The sequence below is a fragment of the Notamacropus eugenii genome, chromosome 2, assembly GCF_028372415.1.
Source record: "Notamacropus eugenii isolate mMacEug1 chromosome 2, mMacEug1.pri_v2, whole genome shotgun sequence".
Classification (NCBI taxonomy): domain Eukaryota; kingdom Metazoa; phylum Chordata; class Mammalia; order Diprotodontia; family Macropodidae; genus Notamacropus; species Notamacropus eugenii.
Window position 1 is genome coordinate 391,781,632 of NC_092873.1, and position 23,828 is coordinate 391,805,459.

The window sequence follows — 23,828 nt, forward strand, 5'->3', positions numbered from 1 at the left end:
ATTTAAACAAACAAAAAAAACATAGCGTATATCCGGAAGCCCTTTGGAGACAGCAGTCCCTCTTAAGTCACTTAAAATATCTGACCGCTAATATCACAGATCTCCCTGAATTGTCTTTTAAAGAGCAGATCACTATTTTATTTTTCATTTCTCAACGTGCAAAACAACAGATCAACACATTTTCCCTTTGAAGAGACTGCAAAACAGGGCACTCAGAGACAGCTGATTTCTTGAATACTAAGAGGTATTTAAGCAGAAATAAACTGAGGAGAGATAGAGGAGGCACAGGGGAAAACCTCAAGTTGTCAGGAAGGAAATGATTTCAAATATATGCAGAGAGGCTGGGGGAACTGACCCACTTTATTAGGAGAGAACAAAAAAATCCTTTTGTGTAAAGGAGTTACTGGGGACTTGTTTCTTCCTTCTCAGCTTCTTTATCCAAAAAGAAAAAAAAAATAAAAAGAAACTAAACTCTTAAAACTTGATGCAATTCAGAGAGACCAGTGCAATTTCATTCACTCAGCAAGCAAGGACAGAAGACATCATTAATTTTTTTCTCCCTGAAAAGAATTGGTTCTTCCATTTTAAGCACCTGTTTAATTATTCTGAGATTTTGCATTGCTAATTTAAAAGTGAAGCATATTGAAGCATTACCTTTACCCCTTCTCCTGCCACACCCTCACCCCTCCAAAAAAGATGTTACTAAGTGCCACATTGGCAACTGCCTACTAAAAGTGACAGCTTTGAATCACAGAATGTAAGAATCTGAAGGATCACAGGGCTGGACCATGGGAGATTTTTAGCAAACGTTTGTGGGTTAATTGATTAATCATTTACTACAATTTTCTCATTTATCAAATGAGGAAATTGAGGCTCAGAGTTTATAAGTGACTTGCTCAAGGTCACACAGCTACGCAATGACACAGCTCCAGAGACCAAGGGTACCACACTGCCCACTGTAATTAAGTGATAAACTGGCATTTAATATAAGTGATTTTTGTAGGTATAGAATCTTTTTCTTTTTTAGATTAATTCATTCTAAATTGAGAAATATTTTGAAGGGCACCATTGGGTTTCATTTGCATTGACACGTATACACATACTGATACATATACATATATATGCAAAGAATTATGGTGACATAATAGAAATATCTCTATTATATAACATCAAATATGATAAATATTTTAATTTTAATTAAATTTAATGTTTATTAAGTCTCTTTCTTGCTCTCTCTTTTCTCTCTTGCTTATCATAATTCTCTTGAAAGTAGGCTTCCGAGTCTCTTCCATAAGAGGAATTTGCATTAGCCAAGCCAGTTGTCATTCCACACACACATTTACACATTCATACATACACATATACACAGAGAATTATGATGACATAATGGAAATGCCTTTAATATATAATATTAAAAATATATACATATATGTACACATATGCACATACAAGTGTGTGTACATATACACATATACATATACTAGGCAGCTTAGTGGCAAAGTGGATAGGGTAGAGCTTTGGAACTGGAGTCAGGAAGACCTGAGTTCAAATCTGGTCTCAGACACTTAGTAGCTATGTGACCCTGGGCAAGTCACTTAAATCTGTTTGCCTCAGTTTCCTCATCAGTAAAATGATCGGGAGAAGAAATGGCAAATCATTCCAAGAAAATTCCAAATGGGGTTATGAAATCAAACATGACTGAACAATTGAACAACATATCTATAACTATATACTTATATGTGTGTATATTTAAAATCAAAATCATTATTCTCTAGAAGCAGGTTCCCTAGCCTCTTTCATATGAGAATTTTGCATCAGCCAAGTCAGTCCCCACTCTACACCCCCCCCCCCCCCCCTTATATGTCCCTTCAGGGATGAAATCACAGGTCTACTTTTAAAATGCATGCACTTCTACTGTTGCTGCTGCTGCTTTCACTACTACTATTATCTAGCTAGCTAGCAATTATATAGTACCTTAAACTACAAAGGGTTTTACAAACAGTATCTCGTTTTATCTACATTTCTATTTGTCCCTCCTTTTTCCATTCTCCCTTTCTCTTCCTTCCTTCCTTCCTTCCTTCCTTCCTTCCTTCCTTCCTTCCTTCCTTCCTTCCTTCCTTCCTTCCTTCCTTCCTTCCTTCCTTCCTTCCTTTCTTTCCTTCCTTTCTTTCTTTCCTTCCTTCTTTCTTTCTTTCTTTCTTTCTCATCCTCATGCACTTATCAGCCTGTGTAAGTCTCAGCAATTAGCTTACTTTTTGCCTTTACTTCTGTACTCTTTTCTATACCTTTGAAAAGTTTTCAATGGAGTTCTCTTTGTTTTTCTTTTTGGACTCATCATTGCTGTCTCCCAGCCTTTCCCTGCCCCCAATTAAAAATAGAATGATAAAAAGCTGATAACAAGTAATCATCATCAAGCAAATAAATCCATACAGTAGCCATATCTAAAAGTGCATGTTGCTGCACCTTCTTTCAGAAGGTAACATGCATTGTCATAGGTTCTTGAGAGATGTGTAGTTCATTAGCTAGCTGTAACTGAATGCAGACATTTCAAGTCAAGATATTTGTCCTCTTTTGATCAACACTATATTGGCACCCTGTCCTTTTTCATTTATTTTTTTTCTGTGTGACCCTGGGCAAGTCCCTTAATCTTTTTTGACTCAGTTTCTCCATCTGTAAAACACAAATACTAGCACTTACTCCCAGGGGTATTGTGAAGATCAAATGAGATAATATTTGTATAGCACTTTACAAACCTTGAATACTTCATAAATGCTAGCTATTATCATTATTTATGATGTCAAGGGCAAGGGCTTTATTACATCACCCCAAACTATACCCCACCCCAGTGGTGTGAAACTCAAACAGAAGCAGGGGGCACTAAATTATATTTAAGGATTCCTGTTGGCTGCATATTGACTTACTCATACATGTTTACATATTTCTTTTTATATCAAGTTATTTATTTCATCAAATATTTCCCAAGAACATTTTATTCTCAGAAGTACTGTGGGCCCACATGATCTGCTGGCCACATGTTTGACATCCCTATCTCATCTCATGGTCACTTTCCATGACCTCAACTTCTTCTTCAAAAAACATTTTTTCCAAGTTAACCATAATCATGTCCCCTTTCCTCCATTCCACTTTTATACATGTTGACACTTTTCCTCCAAGGGAAATATTTCGAACAGCATATATTTTCTATACCTTTCTTAAATTTCTAACTTATGGCTCTTAGTGCCCCAGGCAACTTTCTAAGGCTATAACTTATAGATGAGTTGCTGATCTGTATGGAGGAAGAATTTCTTCATACTTGGAATTCCTCACACTGATAGATTCATAATTTTAGACCGCAACAAAAGACAATAAATCCTATGGCTCAAAATATCAGCTTGGGATTCACATGAACTGATTCAATCTTGAAGGCTCCCCAATAATAACTCAATAACTTTGTGCCCCCACTTAAGGTTTACTTTGGAAACATCAGAATTCATCTCATTGTTGCCTAAAAGGTTTCTCAGCTTCCAGAAAATGCAAAGGATTCATACTTATGCCCATAAACGGTCATGACAACTCCCCCTTTTCAGAGGATGTCCAGCTTTCCAAATAAGTTACATAATTCTTCATTCTTAGAGTAATACTTTGACTCCTGTCCTGAACAAGAGAACATTACTCACTTGCTAGAAATTCAAGTAACACCCTTAACTGCTGGTAAATCTCCACTTTCTCATGGGCAAATGCTATCTTTGCTACAGAGGGTAGAATTATCTTGAATGGGAACCCTCAGAAGGTAAAAGAACTTCGGGGCTAGGGAACTGAGTTGAGTTGAGTTCCCCCAATTTCAGTGCGCCAACCTTCCCCCAAAACCTTGTACAGTCCATGTCACTTGTAAAATTGTCCCAGATGAGGCCTCCACAAAGGGACAAATTCCAGATTTGCTCCTTCAGATCTATGGCTGGGTTCTGTGTCTTGCTGACTCTTGGTTGAAATCTTCCCTAGTCACTGTTTCATCTGTGTACTGCTTTAACTATCAACCTGTTGGTGTTCTGGTCCTTTTTCTGAATCTCTGCATTATTAGAACTCTCTCTAAGTCCATTTGTGTGTGTGTGTGTGTGTGTGTGTGTGTGTGTGTGTGTGTGTGTGAACTGAGTATCCAGTTTTAATCAGGGCTAGAACAAAGGATCTCATCAGTGGACCAAGGAGGACTCAGGGAAAAGGATAATTCACACCCTGTCTAGGCGATTCTTACATTGTTCAGAAAGTAAAAAAGTAGGGATGGACCAACCTACATCAGATGGACTCCTGTTTTAGACAGACATGTCAAAGGGCTCTGAGAAATATTCTACTAGCTGGAACAAGAATGAAGGCAGCACAAAGTGCCGATTATTTTTGTTTGTTTAATGAACAGTATTAGGTTGGGGGTGGGGAGAAAAATCCAAGACTTATGGAAGTGATTGTTGAAAACTGAAAACAAATAAATTAATAAAAAATAAAACTAAAATGATCACCGCCAGAATAGCCAAAACAAACAAACAAACCAACATTTGGAAATGGGGAGTTTCCAAGGTGAAATCTATTACAGAACTTAATGTATTCAAAGATTTTGGGTTGCTCTAAGGTCTTTGCAAATGCATTTTCAATCCAGTCAGTCACCACATTACATAAATGCTCATGTTGCATCAATGTTGAGATGTTGACATTTTCAAGATCTTACCTGTTTTCGTCATGGTTATCACTGGCAACGACTGATGATATTTTTTGGAGATCAAAGGAAAATTCCAAATTAGAATCTACCCATAGTACAACTGGCAGTAAAATCGAGCTCTTTGGATTTCCAGTCCAGAGCTTGCAAACCTAAACTCAATCATATACCCTTCCCAACAGTCTATTTGTGAAAAAAAATCAATACCTTGATGTAATATCTAATGAGGATCCTTCGGAGATCAAAGACCTGTAGCATGGTGGCTGCATTATTGTCAATGATGTTGTATCCTTCCAGGATGTACTGAGTTCGAGTGATTTCCCAAGTCAGCCAACGGAGATTGAAAGCTGCGTTGCAGGACAACAGGTGGGGCAGGTGACCTGGTTTACAGCAGCAGCAGCCACGGTCATCCTCATCACTTTCCATAATGGCTTCCACCTCTCTCTGCTGGCAATATGTCCCTGAGGGATTTCCAAAAGCAGATTAGGAGGAAGGTTACCAGTGGAATGCTTATAGAACTGGCTGTAAAGTTTTTTGTATATAAAAATGATGATAAGCAATGTGATATAGTGGAAACCTGTTGGACCTGGTATACCAAGGACAGCGTTTGAAATCCTTATCTTACATTTAATAGCTTTGACCATAGGCAAGTCACTTGGTCTGCTTAATTTTCAGTTTCCTCATATGTAAAATGGAGATAATGTTTGTACTACCTGTCTCACTAGGCTGATATGGAGGACAATGCTTTGTAAGCCTGAACACACTATGTAAATATGAGTTAGTACTAAGAGGAGAGAAAATTGGATTGATAGAGAGGAGACAGGTTCTTTTGTTGACTTTTCAAACAACTCCTTTGATGAAACAGAATAAGTGACTTTTCTCTGCTAAAGTGGGAGGATATTACGAGCTCACAGGGATATTGTGGGGAATTAGTATACTAAAGCCAAGGTGTGTACAGTCTGTGAAGGAAAAGAAAATAAGCAAGTTAAGGAATTTTTCCAGAAATTTAAGAAGGGTTGGGAGGAGCACAGTGACACATTGTATGAGGTTCCATGAGAAAGTGGGGAAGGGAGATGTCTAATAGACAGAGAGGTTAGTTTTGGGTGGTCTAGAATTTAAGGAAGCAATGTGAGGGAGGTGATGAGTGTCTAAACAAGAGTGATCTCAGAGAATGCGATGTCAGCTACATAAAGGCCAGGACAGGAGTCAGAGTCCAGGAGGCTAAGGAGTGAATAACTGGTGAGAAAATGGAAGCAAGAGGTGTAGACCATGCCTTTGAGAGACTGTAGAGTGGAAGCAAGCAGAGAATTAGAGCAGGAGAAGGGACAGCAAAATCAAGTGAGGTTTTTTTCTTTTAAGATGGAGCAGAACTGTGTATTTTTGAAGCAACTAGGTTGTACAGTGCATAATGTTAGACTTTTGAGTATGGAAGACAAGAGTTCAAATCCTCCTTCAGGTACTTACTGCATGACCCTAAGAAATTCATTTCACCTGCCTCTGTTTCCTCATCTGCAAAATGGGAATAATAACAGTAGCTACCTCACAGGATTGCTGTAAAGATAAAATGAGATAATATATGTAAAGAATCTAAAACCTTAAAGTGCTCTATAAATGAGAGCTGAGCAAGGTTACTGAGGTGGTTAGAAAAGATGGTATCCAGAGTACAGGTGGAGTAAAAGAGGGTAGATTCATAAAGCACAGGATTATAAATTAAAAGCAAGAAAGGATCCTAGAGTACATTGATTCCAGTTGCCTCATTTTATAAAGAAACTGATTTCAAGTCTATTACTTTATCCATCATACCATACTGCCTCAAAGTTGAGGATGACTTCTCTATAAAGTAGAAGGCAAAGTTTTATAATGACATTTGTAGTGGGGAAAATTTAATACATAAAGTCTAAGAGAGTTGACATGAGGAAAGCTTGGGAGTGTACAAGAGTACACTTGAGAGAAAGGAGCTGTGTTCTTCAGTCACTTAAGTCACTTCATGGAGTATGGATCCACAAGATGGCACCTGACAAGTTCAAAGTATGACTTTGGATTTAAAATAAATCATATGGATAGGACACTATTCATTTCTGAAACATGCTATATAGAATAAGGAATGAGAAATTACACATTTCCATAGCATTTTAAAGAGAATAAGTGACTGGAAAAGAGATGAAATCCATCAGAAGAATAAAGCAAAGATGTTCATCTAGCTTACTGTGGCATGGGTTAGCAACAAACCTTGCTACAAAACATGCAGAACAATTAAGGTGTTCCCCTACACTACATCTGCAGGCAATTAGGGGAAGGTAATGTACGAGCTGAGTTCCAATAGCATACAGACATAAATGATATTCAGACACCAAGGCAAAGGAAGGTCACAAGTGTATAATGCTCACGAGATAAGAAACCTAGGAAATAAATGAAGGAAAATCACTGATAAATAATAGGACCTAGAGATGGAAGGGACTTCAGGCATTATCTATATCTATCTATCTCAACTGCCTCATTTTCCAGTTAAAGAAATTTTGTAGTACGTAAATGTCAGTCATCATCATCATCTTCACCATCATCTAGTTGGACAGAAACAATCTCAAGAACAATTACCTAATAGCCCTGCAAGTCAATGCTATTTGCAGATGATTTCATTGAGACACGTTAAAGAGAAACAATCTTCATAAGGAAGACCAATAGAATTCTGGGAAGTGTGTAGGAGGCTTCTAGTCTTATAGAGATTAACTCACTTGTTTATATGACACGACTCAAAAACTCTAATTTCTTTCCTACTCTCCTCTCTACCTTCTCCATCCAAATGGCAGCAGCTGTTATATAATGCTGCTGAAAATTGTTTTTTTCCCTCACAGCAAATAAACATTCATTGTCTCACATGGGGGGGGGAGCAGGGAAGGTGGGAGGTGGGCGCAGCTCCAAAGTGGCTGAGTAAAACACAGTTAATACAACAGACTGTGAAGAGGACAAGCAGACATTTCTACGTTAATTAAATGGCACCAGAAATAACCAATTTTGCCATGATAAAGGGCACGCGCCCATTGGAGAGCAGACAGCCATCACAGCTCAGAGTGGCCCACATGCAGGATTCAAGCTGCTTCCTTCTGGGGACAAAAGGAAAAGAAAAACAAAGCCCAAACCAAAAAAATGATCGTTCAGTCACATTCAGACTTTACATCCAAAAGTAAATAAATGTGGAGGCAATGAAGTAGAATCCATTTTGAGAAGAAAATAATCCCACCTTGGTGCAGAGCAAGATTGTTTGGTGAGAAGCCTAGGAGTGGAGAGTTAGGATTTAGCAAAAGGAGATCTGAGTTGGAATCCCAGTTCTGTTGCATTTTCTCTTCTGTAAGATGGAGGTAATAATTGCCTATGCTACCTAACTTGAAGCTTGTAAAGGAAACAACCTTTTGTAAACTTTATAGCATCATAGAAACGTGAGATGTTGTCTTTACCAACCTGCCTCAGGAAGCAGCTACGTAATGGTATCAGCACTGCCCTCTGCAAAATTCCCACAATGCTAATAGGGTGATGATGGACTATATTATGGAGCTCAAAGACTTTCACTGGGTCCTATTTCCTGGTGTACAGGCTTTTTTCATTTGTTATGGTCTTCCATGTCATGGATCTATCCCTTTGACATTCCCAGAAGCTGCTTGTTTTATACTTTTTGAAACTTTGATCCATGTTCTCCATTGGTGAAAACAAATAACTGTAGTTATATAGAGTGGATTAAAAAAATAACTGTTTTCCATCTTTCTGGCACAGTTCCCAGGGTATATTATTGACAAAAGCTGGGACCAGATATCCTTTTGGTACATCCAAACTCTAAATACTCCAGACAAACTCATCACATCTCACCCTTAACCTGCCTTTCTTCCCAAATGTCCTATGTATTGTGGATAGCACCCCACACCTCCAGTAATACAGGACTGAAATCTTGAAATCATCTTTGATTCTTTCCCATTCTTTTCCCTGCACATCTAATCTGGTTGCTAAATCCCATCACTCATCCCTCCACAATATCTTGTGGTCCTCCTGGCCTTTTCTAATTCCATCATCATCAGTCTAAGGCAAACCCTCACGCTGAAGCAAAATCCATAAGCATTATGTTAAATGAGGACTATGGGGTAGGTATTGTGCTAAAATGGGATATAAGAAAAGAAAAAATTCCTTCAAACAATTATGTACAAAGAAATTATCTACAGCATAAATTGGTTATAACCAACAAGAAAAGACACCTGCATTAATTGGGAAAAGACTTCTCGTAGAAGTTGCATTTTTAGTTATAACTTGAAAGAGGCCAAAGAAGTCAGGAGTTGAAGATGAGGAGGTAGGAAATTATGGGCATTATGGTTTTCTTAGCAATAATACTGGAATGGTTCACTATATCTTTCTCCAGCTCATTTTACAGATGAAGAAACAGGGTTAATTGACTTGCCTGGGGTCATATAGCTAGTAAGTATCTGAGGCTGGATTTGAACTCGTCTTCCTGACTCTAAGACCAGTGCTCTGTCAACTGTGTCACCTAGCTGCACTGATTACCTGCTTTGTAAGAAAAAAACAAAAACATATGCCTATCTCCCTCAATAACCTCATTACTTCTCACCTGGATCCTTAGGATCGTGATCTTTCTAATTTCTACTTCTTCCCAAGCAATTTTTTATGAGAAATCTCGTTAGTAATTCATTAGTGATCACATGCATCTGACTCACTTCCTACTTAAAAAGCTTGGGTGAATCCCTATGAAGTATAGGATGAAAAAACAATACCAATAACAACTATTTCCTTTTCTAGGCATTCAAGGCTTTCTATAATCTGGCTCCAGGCTTACTGTCCACCATTTGTTTCATGAATTCTAAGATCCAGCTAAACTGTATGATGTCCTGTTTCTTCCATTTGTCTCACATCTATTTCTGTGGCCATTGTGTACAGACCATTGCACCTCAAAGGGTCTTGGACATTTCCAGTCACTGATGCCCTTTCCTGTCTTCCAGATCTACCTCTGGCACTCTCTGCGATCAAACACCTCTCATACCAGGGAGTCTTCTCTAGCTCTCCCAACTAGATGTGGGATCTCCCTTTACCTAGGCTTTCATTCCTCTCTATTTGACTTTTCATGCTGATCGCATTCTGGCTTATCGTAGTTATTTGCACAATGTCTTATCCCATCACTAGCTTGTATGACAAGTCTTCTGAGGGCCACCATAGCTATATCTATGCACAGTCATTAGCAGGTTGGCCAGAGATGAGTTTTTTAGCCTTATACATTATCAAAGATTGCCACCAAATCCTAGAGGGGCTGGAAGTGAAGGGAATATCCAAACTGTTGAAATTATAGATCTGTGGAATGAAATATTGAATTAGTTCTTCCCTCATTACTAAATTTTAAGCTCTATGGGGGACAGAGTCTATGCCATTTTTTTCCTTTATATTCCAAAAGCTATACATGTTCTTAACTCATAAATATGATTTAATGATATAGAGAACTCCCAGTATAGAAACTTTCTCCCCTGATGTCGATCTGTAATTTATAAGCTTGGAGAGTTTCCTAGGGCAGCAGGAGACTAAGTGAATTTTCTAGGGTCACATAACCAGTATGTAGCAAAAGTTGGATTTAAATCTTTATCTGTCTAGCTACAAGGCCCAGCCTCCTAGCCACTATTCTATATGGCCTCTCAACTTGTTGCTGAGAGATATGAAGCAATTTTGAGAAGAAATTGCTTACCTAGAAGACAAAAATGCATGACAAATTAAACTGAATGATCTGTTAACTGCCAATATGGTGCCATATTTTCTACCATATTCCCAAGTATTTCAATTTCTTGAAAAGCCTAAAGGCAATGACCTACTATATATATATATCATATCCTTTGTAGAACATATGTTATTGGCAAATCCCCCAAAGGCAGAATGATCAGGATGCTATCCAGACATTCTCATCAGGTCTGGAAAACATCCCCCCAAATAGGTTTTATGTTTTCTCTCGTTTGAAGTGTCTAGCTATCTCATAGTTGAGCTAACACCTCATAAGAAATGTCTTCAGTAGTCACTGTGGTGTGCAAGGATCTGTGAAGACCACGACATAAAAAAACATCACTTACCAGGATGTAATCCAAATCCAGTTCTAAACCTTGATCTTTACTGGTTTATGTAAGATGAGTCAAAGCCCTCTGTTAATCCTAGGGATATCTTCCTCTGCCAACATTTGGGCTCTGTTCTAAGCTTCATTTTAAAAACATTTACACTGGGTCGAGCAATCTATTGACCTTACTGTTTGGGTGGAATCCAACTCTTCGTGACCCCATATGAGCTTTTCTTGGCAAAGATATAAGGGCGGTTTGCCATTTCCTTTTCTAGCTCATTTTACTGATGAGGAAACTGAGGCAAACAGGATTCAATGACTTGCCCAGGGTCACATGGTTAGGAAGTGTCTGAGGCCAGGTTTAAACTCAGGAGGATGAATTTTCCTGATTCCAGGCCCTCCCACCTAGGTACCCCTCTTCTAATCCAATATTATTCTATTTCTGATCTCCTGAATTCTAATGCTTTCCCAATGCTGATTACCTCCAGTTTATTTTGTAAATATCTTGTTTGCACATACTTATTTGCAGGTTATCTTCTCTATTAGACTATGAGTTCCTTAAGAGCCGATATTTTTTTTTTGTTTTGTTTTTATTTTTGCCTTTCTTTGTATCCTCAGTGCTTAGCACAAAATGCCTTGACCCATTGTTGGTGCTGAATAAATGCTTGTTGACTGACATTCTCCAATTCATAAAAGGAATTTCAGAAGTCCTAAACATACATTTTTCTTATTTTTGAGAAAGTGGAAAAAATTAGTGAAATGGGAAAACCAGTTCTTACCATGGATAGAGAGTTTGAAGAGGAAAGGAGATTTTTTTTTCCTACTGGATATTTTACAAATCTTTATATCTCCCAAGGTTAAGATGGGAGATAATGGTGCTTCTGAACAAAGGCTTATGAGCCAGGAAAAAGATTTATCTGATTTGTTTTGTGTAAAGTTAGCCTCTCAAGTTGAAAACTGGGAAAAGGGAACCAGTCTCAGTCTCTCAGAGATGCTGACAGGATGCATTAAATGTTTCTAAAATTCAGGCCAACTTTTAGTACATTCCACTGCCAACTGAGGGCTGGTAGAATACAAAATGGGGCTGCTAAACTTTGGGTTATTTGCTTCATGAACTAATGATGCAGAGAATTCTGAGCTTCTTGGACAAAATGGCAGCTAACTCAAAGAGACTCCTATTCATTTTAAGTCTCGTCTGCCAAGAAACAACTTCATAGCAGTTCTAATCCCTCTGGTACAGGCCCCAGGGGAAAAGGAAAGCTCCAGGGAATTGAACACTGTAAAAAAAAAATACTACCACCACGTCAACTAAATCTAACAATATAAATTATGGTAACTTGGCTTTGTGCTCTTTCTCCAGAGCAAGCTGAGTTACATGCGGTGCACTTGGACAGACGTATTAGAGACTTATTCTGACACATTCCTTAAATATATGTGTGCGTGTATTTTATATGTGTATATATGTATATATAATATGCATGTATATAGCTATATATGTGTATATTTATCTATCTATCTAGAGAGAAATGCAGAAACCAGGGATCATAGAGTTTAGGAGATTTCTGATGCAGTGGAAAGTTCATTGACTTGGGAGGTCAAAAGACCTAGTTTTGAATCCTGGTTGTGTTTTTAACAAGCTATATGATTCTAGACAAGTGACTTGAACTTCTTAAGCTTCAGTTTCTGTATCTGTAAAATAGAATTATAGCATTCACACACTACATACCACATTAGGCTCATTGTGGGAAAAATGTTTTATGAACTTAAAAATATTGCATATATAGATCTATATATACATATTATAGACATATATGGAGATATATATATGTATATATATATCTCCATATATATCTATATTATATCTATGACTGTAAGGGACTTCAGAGACTATCTGTCCAAACTTTTCTTAAAGACTATGGCAAGAGAATTAAGTTTTGTAAAATCCTATCAATCTCAAAGACTTCAAAGATAGACCTGTTAGCCTAATGACCAACTCAGTTGGGAGAGAAGCAGCTCCAGAAGTATATTCACTCATTAGGTGGTTTCTTTTTCGGTCACCACATTTCATAGAAATCTTTACCAAGACATTGATGGATTGTCACTTATGAAGAGTATTCTCTACTTTTATTGATAAAACCAGAGATTCTTGAAGTATTAAAATAATAGTTAATGTTATTTTAACAGAAAAGACAGCTGTCCCAACCCAACCTATAGTACAGGACCTATTGATCTGATACTCCATCCTACTGAAGATTACAGTTAATCCTCAACCTATATAAGCAGAAAACCTTGCTTATTCAGAATCAGGATAGTTTTATCGAGGAATGGTGCTTCATTGATGAGCAAATGATCATTTTTTAATCCTCCCCAGAGGTCTACTTATGATGAATTCCAGTTCTTAAAGGTTAAATGATAATATTTGTATATTGCTACCAGACTCATTAAATTCCTCATTTTAATTCTATCATTTTGGTCTAGGATGGATGACAAAGGAAACTTCTTTCTTCCTAAGGTTACTATGATACAAAGACAGGAATTAAATCTTGGATGAATCTAGCAATTAGAGCTGTCCAACAATAAGACAATTTGCCTTGAGAGGACAGTTTGACTAGAAGATTCTATCACTAGAGTTAACAGATTTGCTAAGCATGCACACACACACACACACACATATTTGTATGAATGTGTATATGTGTGTATATATACACACACACACATGCATATACACATGTATGTATGTATGTATGTATGTATGTATGTATGTATGTATGGGGCAGAATAAGGAGAAAAGACTGGGAAAATTCTCCTGCCATTTTGTGGAAGGAAAAAAAATCTTAGAAAAGAAACAAAATTAAAAATCCAAACTATGTAATTCCTGAGCATTTCTGTTTTCCAAAACAAATCAGGTCCTCTGTTTGATAGAAGGTGTTGTGAACAATGCAATCAGTTTACACTCATACACCAAGCAGAATGTTGAAAAATCCTTTCTTTTTCAACTTACTGCCCCCAGAATTGTCCCTATGTAGGGGTCCTATTCCTTTATGAGTCTCAAAGGACTAGAAGTGTTGTTGGAAAACAGACTACTTCTATGATCTAAGAACCTCTCTGGGGTGGGGAACCTGTAGCCATGAGACCACGTGTGACCTTCTAGGTCATTGGGTACAGCCTTTTGACTGGGTCCAAGTTTTAGAACAAATCCTTTTATTAAGGGAATTTGTTCTGTGAAGTTTGGATTCGGCCAAAGGGCCATACTGGAGGACCTAGAGGGCCACTTGTGGCCTAGAGGCCACAGGTCCCTCCCCTCTCCCCACCTCAAACACTCATTATGTTTTTATGAATATTCTAAACCTTGCTTCAGTTTCAGCCCGTTATTCATTTACTGGTCATTCTGTTCTTGAATGAGATATGAGATATTCTCAGTTCTAGTCTATAATACTTTAGACTATCATGAGATTACAGAATTAAAATTGGAAGGAACTTTAGAGGTCATCTATACCAACCCCCCCATTTTAGAGATGCGAAAATTGAGGCCCAGAGAGATTAAATGGACTGTATGTGACTGGTCTGGGATTTTGGAATTCAGGTCCAGTGACTACAAATACAGAATCCTTTTACCATATGCCTCACTGGAAGAATCAAGGAGTGAATGGAGTGTATTTAGTAAGTTATTACCATAATTTTTATTGATCACTTCTTTCCTCAAAGTAATTTATACTATGGCAACTTGTAAAAAAATATTTAAACTGTGACTAAGATTTTTCAATCTAAAAGCTAACAACACATACAAAGATACCATCACATGAACAACTAAACAAGTACCAAATGAATATACGACATAAACACAAATCAATAAGATTCTTTACTAGCCCAATCCATACTTTCTAGCTCTAGTCCACATTCTATATTCACTACATCTTCATTATACTTAAGAGATTTCTAGCAAATATAAATCTATGGAAACTTTGACTAGAGACCTGGTGTGGGGAAATCATTTTATAGATTCATTTCACAGCCTTGTTTAACTGTTTCCATGTGTTTTTCATAGTTTGCTCCTGCGATAGCCATCTTCAGTTTTGTGATGTAGCTTGGATTTGTGCTTGGAAAAAGGATAGAGTTCCATTTAAAAGAGACCGGGCCATAAAAATTTAGTGAATCCACTTGTCACTATATGCACATTTTAAGGAAATTCCAGCTAAGAGGAGGATGGAATAGATCTCTTTAAGGAGAAGGAAAAACAAAGAAAGGAAATATGGAAAGGACAGGAAGGTAGAAATCTTCTAGTGTCTGGTGAAAAGACAGTCACCCAGTTTCACACTGCTGGCAACGAGACACATACTGCCTGACTCCTCCTTATTGACCCTGCTTCAGAATACCAGTCTAGGAGTGAGATGACCTTGACTGTAGTCTCTAGTCTACCACTAACTTACTGAGTGACTTTAGGGAAATCAATGAACCTCTACGGCCTTCAGGTTAATCCTATGTAGAATAAAATGTCTGGATTGAATCGTAAGAACTCTGAGGGCTTGCCAGAGGATCTTGTCTTGCCTAGCCTGTCAGAATTTACATACTACTATTTACCTACTCCAAAATTAAAATAACTGCTTCAAACCAGAGCAGAGAGCCGGTTCTTTTCTTTCTGTTTCCCCAGCTATATTCTACATGTACTGTTGTATGGACCCACCTAACAATTTATAAACTTCAGCCACCTGTGTATTCCCAAGCCTCTAACTCCTATTCAGCTGCTTCTTGCCCCATTCTGCTAATTTGACTTCTGAACACTGATTCTATGAAGGGATAACGATGAAGATAATGATGATGCTAATGATGAAAAGGAAACTCTTGGCAAATGGCCTGGAATTTTTTCAGTGAAATATAAAGCAAGATTCTCAGCTGAGAGAGAAAGGGTAGGGGAGCTAAGGGAGTTTTGAGGAAGGATAAAAAGGTTGTAAAAAGCTGCTGTAATGAGTACAGAGTCAATTAGAAAGTATGAAAGGAGTGCTTTCCTGTAGTGAGAGCCTGGGTAAGATTACATAACATACATTTATAGTGGATCCAGTCAGCACAGTTCTTGATTTTCTCCAACTTTATTTGGCAGCATTTGAGTAGGGACAAAGACAGCTTTGTCCAGGGAGACGTAACTTTTGGGGGGCCCTGTGCTGACAAGAGACATATGCTTACTGTGATAAGCCCTGGTGCCTTTGGACCTTTCTTTTTCACTTATGAGATCTGATGAACCCCAGAATATTTCCCAAATCCTGGCTGTGACAGATTTATAACACTGCTAGTTTCCACTATGCAATCCTGATAAGACTCTTTTATCTCTTGTCAATCATACTTGAGGGAAGTCTTTTCTATTTCTATGCATATCCCATATTGGCCAGAATAACATTATACTCTGTTAACAGGAACTCAGTAAATTTTTGCTGAGTTGCTTTTGTCCTTCTTGCTATATTTACGTTTCTCCTAATTATATCTCTTCCAGTATCTTCTGTCTTTTCGGCCCCTTCCTTGCTCCTGAGGTAGCTTATCTCAGTCGCCTTTTCCCAGTTGTTCTCTTTGGTATTAAGAATTACCCCTCTCCGCTGACAATGCTAGCCATCCTGGTTCTTTAGCCTCTCCCGACAGGAGAGTTAACCCATCCACCTGCTCCACCTAGCTGACTGAAGGAGATCAGAAATGATTGAACTGATAATCAACTCTCACTGCTCTGTTCTTCTGCTTCCACATACACAAATGAATGACATTATAATGGGATGTGAAATCCAACAGATTCAATTTCCTTTGAGAAACTTTGAACCTGATGCCCCTCACATCACTGCCCCACTTTGTGGAGTTCATTATTTGTAACCCTGGCTCAGATTTAAAGCCTATTATTAAACTGTCAAATCTTGAATGGCTTCTTTAAAAAGTCCATAACGTTTGGTAGTTGGAAGAATTACTCATAAAATCTCAAAGTGAAAAGCCCACTGAAGTCCTGTAACTCACTGCAGCCCAGTTCTCTGGCAATACAAAAGAAGCAATGAAGTTTCTATTCTGGGACCTTCGCTATGCCCAGGCTAAAAGAAAAAGGAAGGTAGAAAAAATTGGCTCCTTAACTGAAATTTGTCTCCTGCTTGTGCTATCTCAGCAGTATCCACATTAATCATTCACTTCAACCCCCTCAATATAAATAGGGTTGCTTTAGATTCGGACTTCCATGCTGAATTATTAGCAACACCTAACACAGAAAAGAAATCAGACACTTTTAACTCCTGTCAGTTCACCCCTTGTAGGATGTTTTTCCTTTGGATGAGGGCAAACCATATTTTTAGTAGCTCACCCTCTAATTTCCTACCACCCTTGAGCGGGTAGAGTGACTACAGGCAGAATATAAAGAAGCATTTGGAATCCAGTTTACCTGTATTAGGTAGATAGGTGTAAAATCAAAGGGTCCTACATCTTCCATAGTGGTGGGGATCACAAGATGTCTTAATTAAACAAGAGATTTTAAATTTTTAAATTAAACAAACAAAATTTTCTTAGTTACACAAGGGCCATACTCAGAGCACTAGTTAGATGCAATAGAAAAAAAAATTGGATTGTGAAGTCAGTCATTCCTCCTTTCTCTCAAATATTCAACCTCTCCTTATCTACTGGTTCTTTCCCTACTATCTTCAAACATGCTTGTCTTCACCATCCTTAAAAAAACCCTTCACTGGACCTTTCCATTCTCCCAGTCATCCTAGATCTTTCCTTTTATAAATGAAACTCATTGAAAATTTAACCACACTTGCTGCTTCTATCTTTTCTCCTCTCTCACTTCTTTGCCCTTTGAGATGTCTTCTGTTCTCATCCCTTAACTGAAAAAATTTACTCTGAGCTACCAACAACATCTTACTTTCCAAATCTGATGGCATTTTCTCAGTTCTAATCTTTCTCAACCTGTTGGCTACAACTGACACTGTAGACACTGTTGGTGGTTAGGCAGCCTGGTGGCCAGAGGGCAGAACTTGGGAGCCAGGAAGATGTGAATTTGAATTCTGCCCCACTTATTAGTTATGTTAGCCTGGGTGAGTCAAGAAACAACTTTTTGGCTTCAGTTTTCTTATCTGTACAATGGAGATAATAGCACCTACCTCTCAGGATTGACTTTATAAATCTCAAATCACTATTTAAATGCCAGCTGTTATAAATTGTGGGGCAGCTAGGTGGTACAGTGGATAGAGCACTGAGCCTGGAGTCAGGTAGACAGCTCTTCCTGAGTTCAAATCTGGCCTCAGACACTTACTTGCTGTGTGACCTTGACCAATTCACTTAATTTTGTTTGCCTCAGTTTCCTCATCTGAAAAATGAGTGGAGAAGGAAATGGCAAACCACTCCAGTATCTTTGCAAGGAAAACCTCAAATGGGGTCACAAAGAGTTAGACACAACTGAAAAATGACAACACCAACAAATGATTATTATAAAAAGCAATAGTAATAATAACAATAGTCTTCTCCTCCTGCATAGTTTCCTCTTTTTTTTTTTTTTTTAATGACACCACTCTCTCCTGGTTTGGCTTTCCCAGACCACTCTTCAGACACCCTTGCTTGCTCATTATCCACATTATACCCTCTACCTATAGGTTCCAAGGTGTGCTTTTTTTTTCTCCTACAACCTCCCTCTAAATTCTTTCATCAGTTTAACGGTTTTAATGATCATTTCTATTCATGTTACTTCCAGCTTTATACTGTACCTTTCCTGGTCTGTCCCCCAAGCTTCAGCCCCAAATCAACAGTTGTCCATTGGACATTTCAGACTGTATTTCCTGGTGGCATCTTATACTCAACATATCTAAAACTATACTCATTTTCTTTGCCCCTAGAACTTTCCCTTGTCTACACTTCCCCATTTCCGTCAAAGGGCCACTGGACTTTGATGACTCTGATGACTTTGAGCAGCTCTGCCTCATTTAAATCCCATTCACTCTCAAGACACAAGACATCGCCCTTGTGATGTCACTGTTCCTCTTTGAGAATAAAAGGACAAACAGCCACCATTTTTGTTAAAGACACCCCTCCTTTTCCTGTCTCTCTGATTTGTAGCCTTGGCATTCCTCTGGACTGCTCACTCTCTATCACTCCACATATCCAACCAGTCACCAAATCTTATTATTTTTACTTTTAAACCTCTCTCTCTTATCCAATCACTTTTTTTCTCTCTGCTCAGGCAGCTACCACCTTATCAGCACCTCATCCTCCTCCTGGTCTCTTCCTGTTCAAGTCTCCCACTCCTCCGAGCCTTCCTACGTGCTTCCACCAAAGTAATTTTCCTTAAGTAAAAATCTGACCAGGTAACTTTCTTACTCAGTCATCTCCAGTGGCTTCTTATGGCATCTGTGATAAAATATAAAGTGCTCTGTTTAACTTTTTAAGCCCTATACAATCTAACCGAGACTTATCTTTTAAGTCTCATTGGATATTGCTCTCCCTCCCACAATCTTCAATTAAATCAAATTGTCTTCTTCGTCCCTCCCTCGTGGAATGCCATCTCTTATCTCTGTATCTTTACAAAAGCTGTTTCCCACACCTGGAATGTACTCCCTCCTAATCTCTGCCCTACAGAGTTCCTTATTCCTTTAAGACACCATAGGCACCATCTTCTGCATGAAGCCTTTACTAGTCCTCCAAAATGCTTGTACCCTCCTCACCGTACTATCTTGTATTTAACAACTTCATCTATTTCTATATGTATTCGCTTTATATTTATGCTAGATATATTTTTATATATATGTCTTTTCTCCCCAGTTGGACATATAAGCTCACTGTGAGTAGAGACTACTTCATTTTTTGCATGTATATCCCCAGCTTGGCACAAAGTAAGTATTTAATGAGTGCTTATTGATTGATTAGAGTCAGGATACCTGAGATAGGATCAGATCTCTGACAGTCACCCACAGTAAATCCCCCTGTGCTCTCCTTGAGTTTCCTACTTGATCAAGTCTCTGGCATTTGCCTGAGGTTACAACCCTTTCAACTGGCCTTTCATTATAGCTAACCCCAATTTTCTGTGACCCTTAAACTAGCCCAGTCCTTCACTGTCCCCTTACCTCCAGATTGCTCTGGCTACTTCCCACCCTTGATCCTAACTGAGATCCCATTCTCGTTTTCCAGGTACTCATGCCAGCCTACTGGCCACTCCTCGGTCCCTCTCATAGTCTTTTGTGCATAAGATCCATCTTGTTTCTATGAAAGTGTTCATTTTCAATCTGGCCTGCTTGCATCAGCAATACAAATGCTCAGATTCCTTAAGAGTCTGGCCAATGCTAAGATTCCTTTAAGAACCTGGCTAATGTGGCGGAGTTTTAGAATCACCCTCCATAGATGCTTTAACAAATCTTGTCTTTGGGTCCAATTCATTCTGCCAGGACCCATGTGTCACTATTTCAAGTTTTCTACCCCTAAACCTCAACAATTATTATGTGCTTCACTTTGGGCAAGTCATTGTTGGTCTCAGTTTTTTTACATGTGTCAAATAAAGGGGGACTTCTAAGATCCCTTTCAGCCCAAGATCCATGATTATGTAGTCTATGAACCAGGTGCGCAAGCATAGAAATACTACACCAATGGAGCAAGCAGAAAGGAGTGTTTGGAGGGCAGTCTAGGTTAAGATAAACAAGCAAGAGTCAATTATCAGGTCAAGGAAACTGAGGATACACCCAAGCAAGTGGGGAGCATGCTGTGGAGTGAGTGAAGCTATGACACTCTCAACAGAGGCTCTAACAATGTGCCAGCCCCTTGTCAGGGTTTTATTTCAGCACTGGATATGCTCCTCAAAGGGAAAATGATGACAAGTGATGTAGCTGATATAATACCTTTACTCTGACAGTCCAAGGTTGATAAAGTAGGTTCTGTTGGGCCCAAATAAAGTGTTCATTTTGGAGAAAAGGAGAAGTAAGAAGAAAGTGGAACACAAGCCTATGAAACACAGCAATTATTCAAAGCCTAGTCTAGTGTTTTCCTCCTACTGTAAATGTCAGACTGTAAAACTATACACTCTGCAGTTGTTGTAAGGTACAATAAAGCAAAGAAAAATAAAATATATTTCCCAGTAGGGAGAAGTCCAGACCAGGTTAACTGTCTTTCTTTCTCCTCCAGACATCATTATTTTGCCTGAGTAACCCTTACAGCCCGGCCACATTAATGTTCTGTTTTGGAGAAAGGAGGGAAATAAACCAGTGATAACTGGGAAAGCCTCCTGGGCAATCTCAGCATTGCACGAACAGCTGCCTCTCCACTGTGTACAATTATATCTGTTTCACGCAATTACATCCCTGCCTCCTTCAATATTTCATCTAATGAAGTTTCAAGTGAGGAATAAATGCTTCATTTGGTGGACGAAGAGGAAGGCCTGGAAGGGACACCTGACACTAAGAAAAAGCATGCAAGAATTCCATCTTGTTTGTTTGCCTCCCACACACATGGACTCATTCAAATTTTTTGAAAGACAAGGAAGCCTCTGGAGAAAAAGATTTGTCAGCCCATCCACCTTGACAGATGTAACTGGCTAGTTTCATGGACTCCTTTGACATCTGTGAAAATGGATGAGCATTAGGTGCACCTCAGACTCAGAAATTTAGAGGACAATTCTTCTTCATGTTATTTCCTAGCATTTACAGAAGGATCTGTTCCTGTTGTTTGTCCTTCATTCTCCAAGAGGACCATGACATCTGAGAGGTGACAGAAATGGCCTAGGATGCAGGGGAGACCTTGGCCTTTTCAAACTAAGGTCTTTCCCAGGTTTCAATTTGTCTGAGGCAACACCCATGCCACAATAGGTCTCTTTACCTAGTTAAAAAAATCAATCTGGGAGGAGGAAATTCTTAGCGATTCTGGCCAAAACAGAAACAATTGCTATTTATATTCATTCTGTGCCAATCAGGGCCCAGGGCTTGGGCTGGGACCTATTGTTGACTAATCAATGGGAGTTAAGGTTGGGGTTAAGGCTGGTCTTTATGAAAGAAAACAAAAGGTTTGAGCAATTTAAATTTATATTAAGGGTATCCTATGTGCACAGAGGGAAAAGAAAGAAAGGAAGAAAGAGAGAGAGAGAGGAAGAAAGAAAGAGAAAAAAAGGAAGGAAGGAAAGAAGGAAGGAAGGAAGGAAGCAAAATGGACCTAGGTGAAGTCTAGTTACCCAAAGAATCATTGATACAGTGGAAAGAGAACTGGGTCCAATGTCTGAGGACCTTAAATACTGTCTTTGAAGCTTGTTAAGCATGTGACCTTAGGCAAATCATTTAAGCTCCCTGAGCCCCAGTTTCCTCAACTGTAAAATGAAGAGGTTTGATAGTCTCCTGATATCTCTTCTACCTCTAGGTGGTATAGTGAGTAGAGCCCTAGGTCTGGAGGCATCAAGATCTGAGTTCAAATGTGACCTCAGTCACTTATTAGCCATGGTGCCTTGAATGAATCACTTAACCTGTTTCTCTCAGTTTCCTCATCTGTAAAATGGTGATGCCACCTACCTCTCAGTACTGGTGTGAAGATCAAATGAGATAATAATTGTAAAGCATTTTGTACAGAGCCTGGCACATAGTAAGCACTACACAAATGTTAGACCTGACCATCCTTTGGAGGCTGCTACATGGTGCAGTAGATTGAGTCAGGAAGGCTCATCTTCCTGAGTTCAAATCTGGCTTCAGACACTTCCTAGCTGTGTAACCCTGGCAAGTCACTTCACCCTGTTTGCCTCAGTTTTTTCATCTGTAAAATGAGCTGGAGAAGGAAATGGCAAACCACTCCAGGATCTCTGCCAAGAAAACCCCACATGGGGTCACAAAGAGTTGAACATGACCGAAACAACTGAAGAACAAGACTATCCTTTGAATACTGATCATCATTCCCTTCTAATCCAGTATTATAGAATCTAGTTTTAATAAAAATCTACAACTGCTTAATATCATATAATAAGATACATTAATATGTAATATTAGTGGATATGATACATAATGTAACCATTTAGGTATAATAATCTAAATTAAGTTCCTAAAACTTCTAGGATTACATAAATATATATACTAAAGATGTATCACTCTATCTTTGAATTGAGCTTTCACTCAATGGCTGGAGGGAGAGGACTGAGTCAATGCCTCAGGGTATCTACAAGGTTTTGACATTTTTTGGATAGGGAGAAAACCATAATTACTGACTGAGAATAATTAGCTAAAATTAGAAGATACCAGATCACAGACTACTTGTGCTACCCCCAACCTCCACAGGCTATACTTCAGATGTTTTTTTTTTCCTGGTCGAGCTCTGTTATTCTTTCCCTAGCATTGACCTTATGTTATCCTGAGTCTCCACCCATAGCGTTATGTCCAAAGGTCCAAGGTATTCCCTCTTCCCCTTCCCCAAGATCTTCTTGACTAATGTCCCCTCTCTATTCACTATGGAATAATGTCACTCAGCCTTTGTAATAATAATGATAATAATGTTAGAATTAAAATTGATATATCATTGTAAAGTTTGTAAAGCACTGTACAAATGTTGTCTTATTTTATACTTACAACTCTGTGAGGTAGATACTGTTATCATCCTGTTTTCCAGATGAGACAACTAAGGCAGAGAAAGGTTAAATGACTTGCCCAAGGTCACATAGCAAATAAGTGTCTGAGGTAGGATTTGATTTCAAGTCTTCCTGAGTCTTATCAATTATTTCATCCAGTTGCCTTTTTATTTTAAAATGTTAATAAGTTGAAGGAGAAGTAGCACTTTATAGTAAATGGAGAGTGGGTCTCAAAGAGTCAGGAAGATCTGGGTTAAATGCCCACCTCTGACATATTCTGTCTGGGTGACTTTGGGCACCTAACCTCCTTGGGCCTTGGTTTCATAATAAGCCAAATGAGAGGACTGGGGCACATTACCTCGGAAGTTCCTCTCAGCTCTAGAATTGTGATGATCTTATAATCTTTGTTGGTAGAGGGAACACAGATGAAATCAGAGAGCTTTCAAATCCTAGCATGAGTAGAGAGCTCTGAAATATTATGTTATAGCAAAGCTATATTACTTTATTTTTAAAATACA

General features: G+C 38.6%; 1 protein-coding gene across 1 annotated transcript in view; it reads right to left on the reverse strand.

The window, feature by feature from the left end:
- PCNX2 (pecanex 2) overlaps positions 1 to 23,828 on the reverse strand; it is a 395,633-nt gene that overhangs the window by 52,205 nt on the left and 319,600 nt on the right. Inside the window, exon 26 of the mRNA XM_072647501.1 lies at positions 4,910 to 5,163. Coding sequence (XP_072503602.1) covers positions 4,910 to 5,163 — 254 coding nt within the window. The remainder of the gene's footprint in view (positions 1 to 4,909; positions 5,164 to 23,828) is intronic.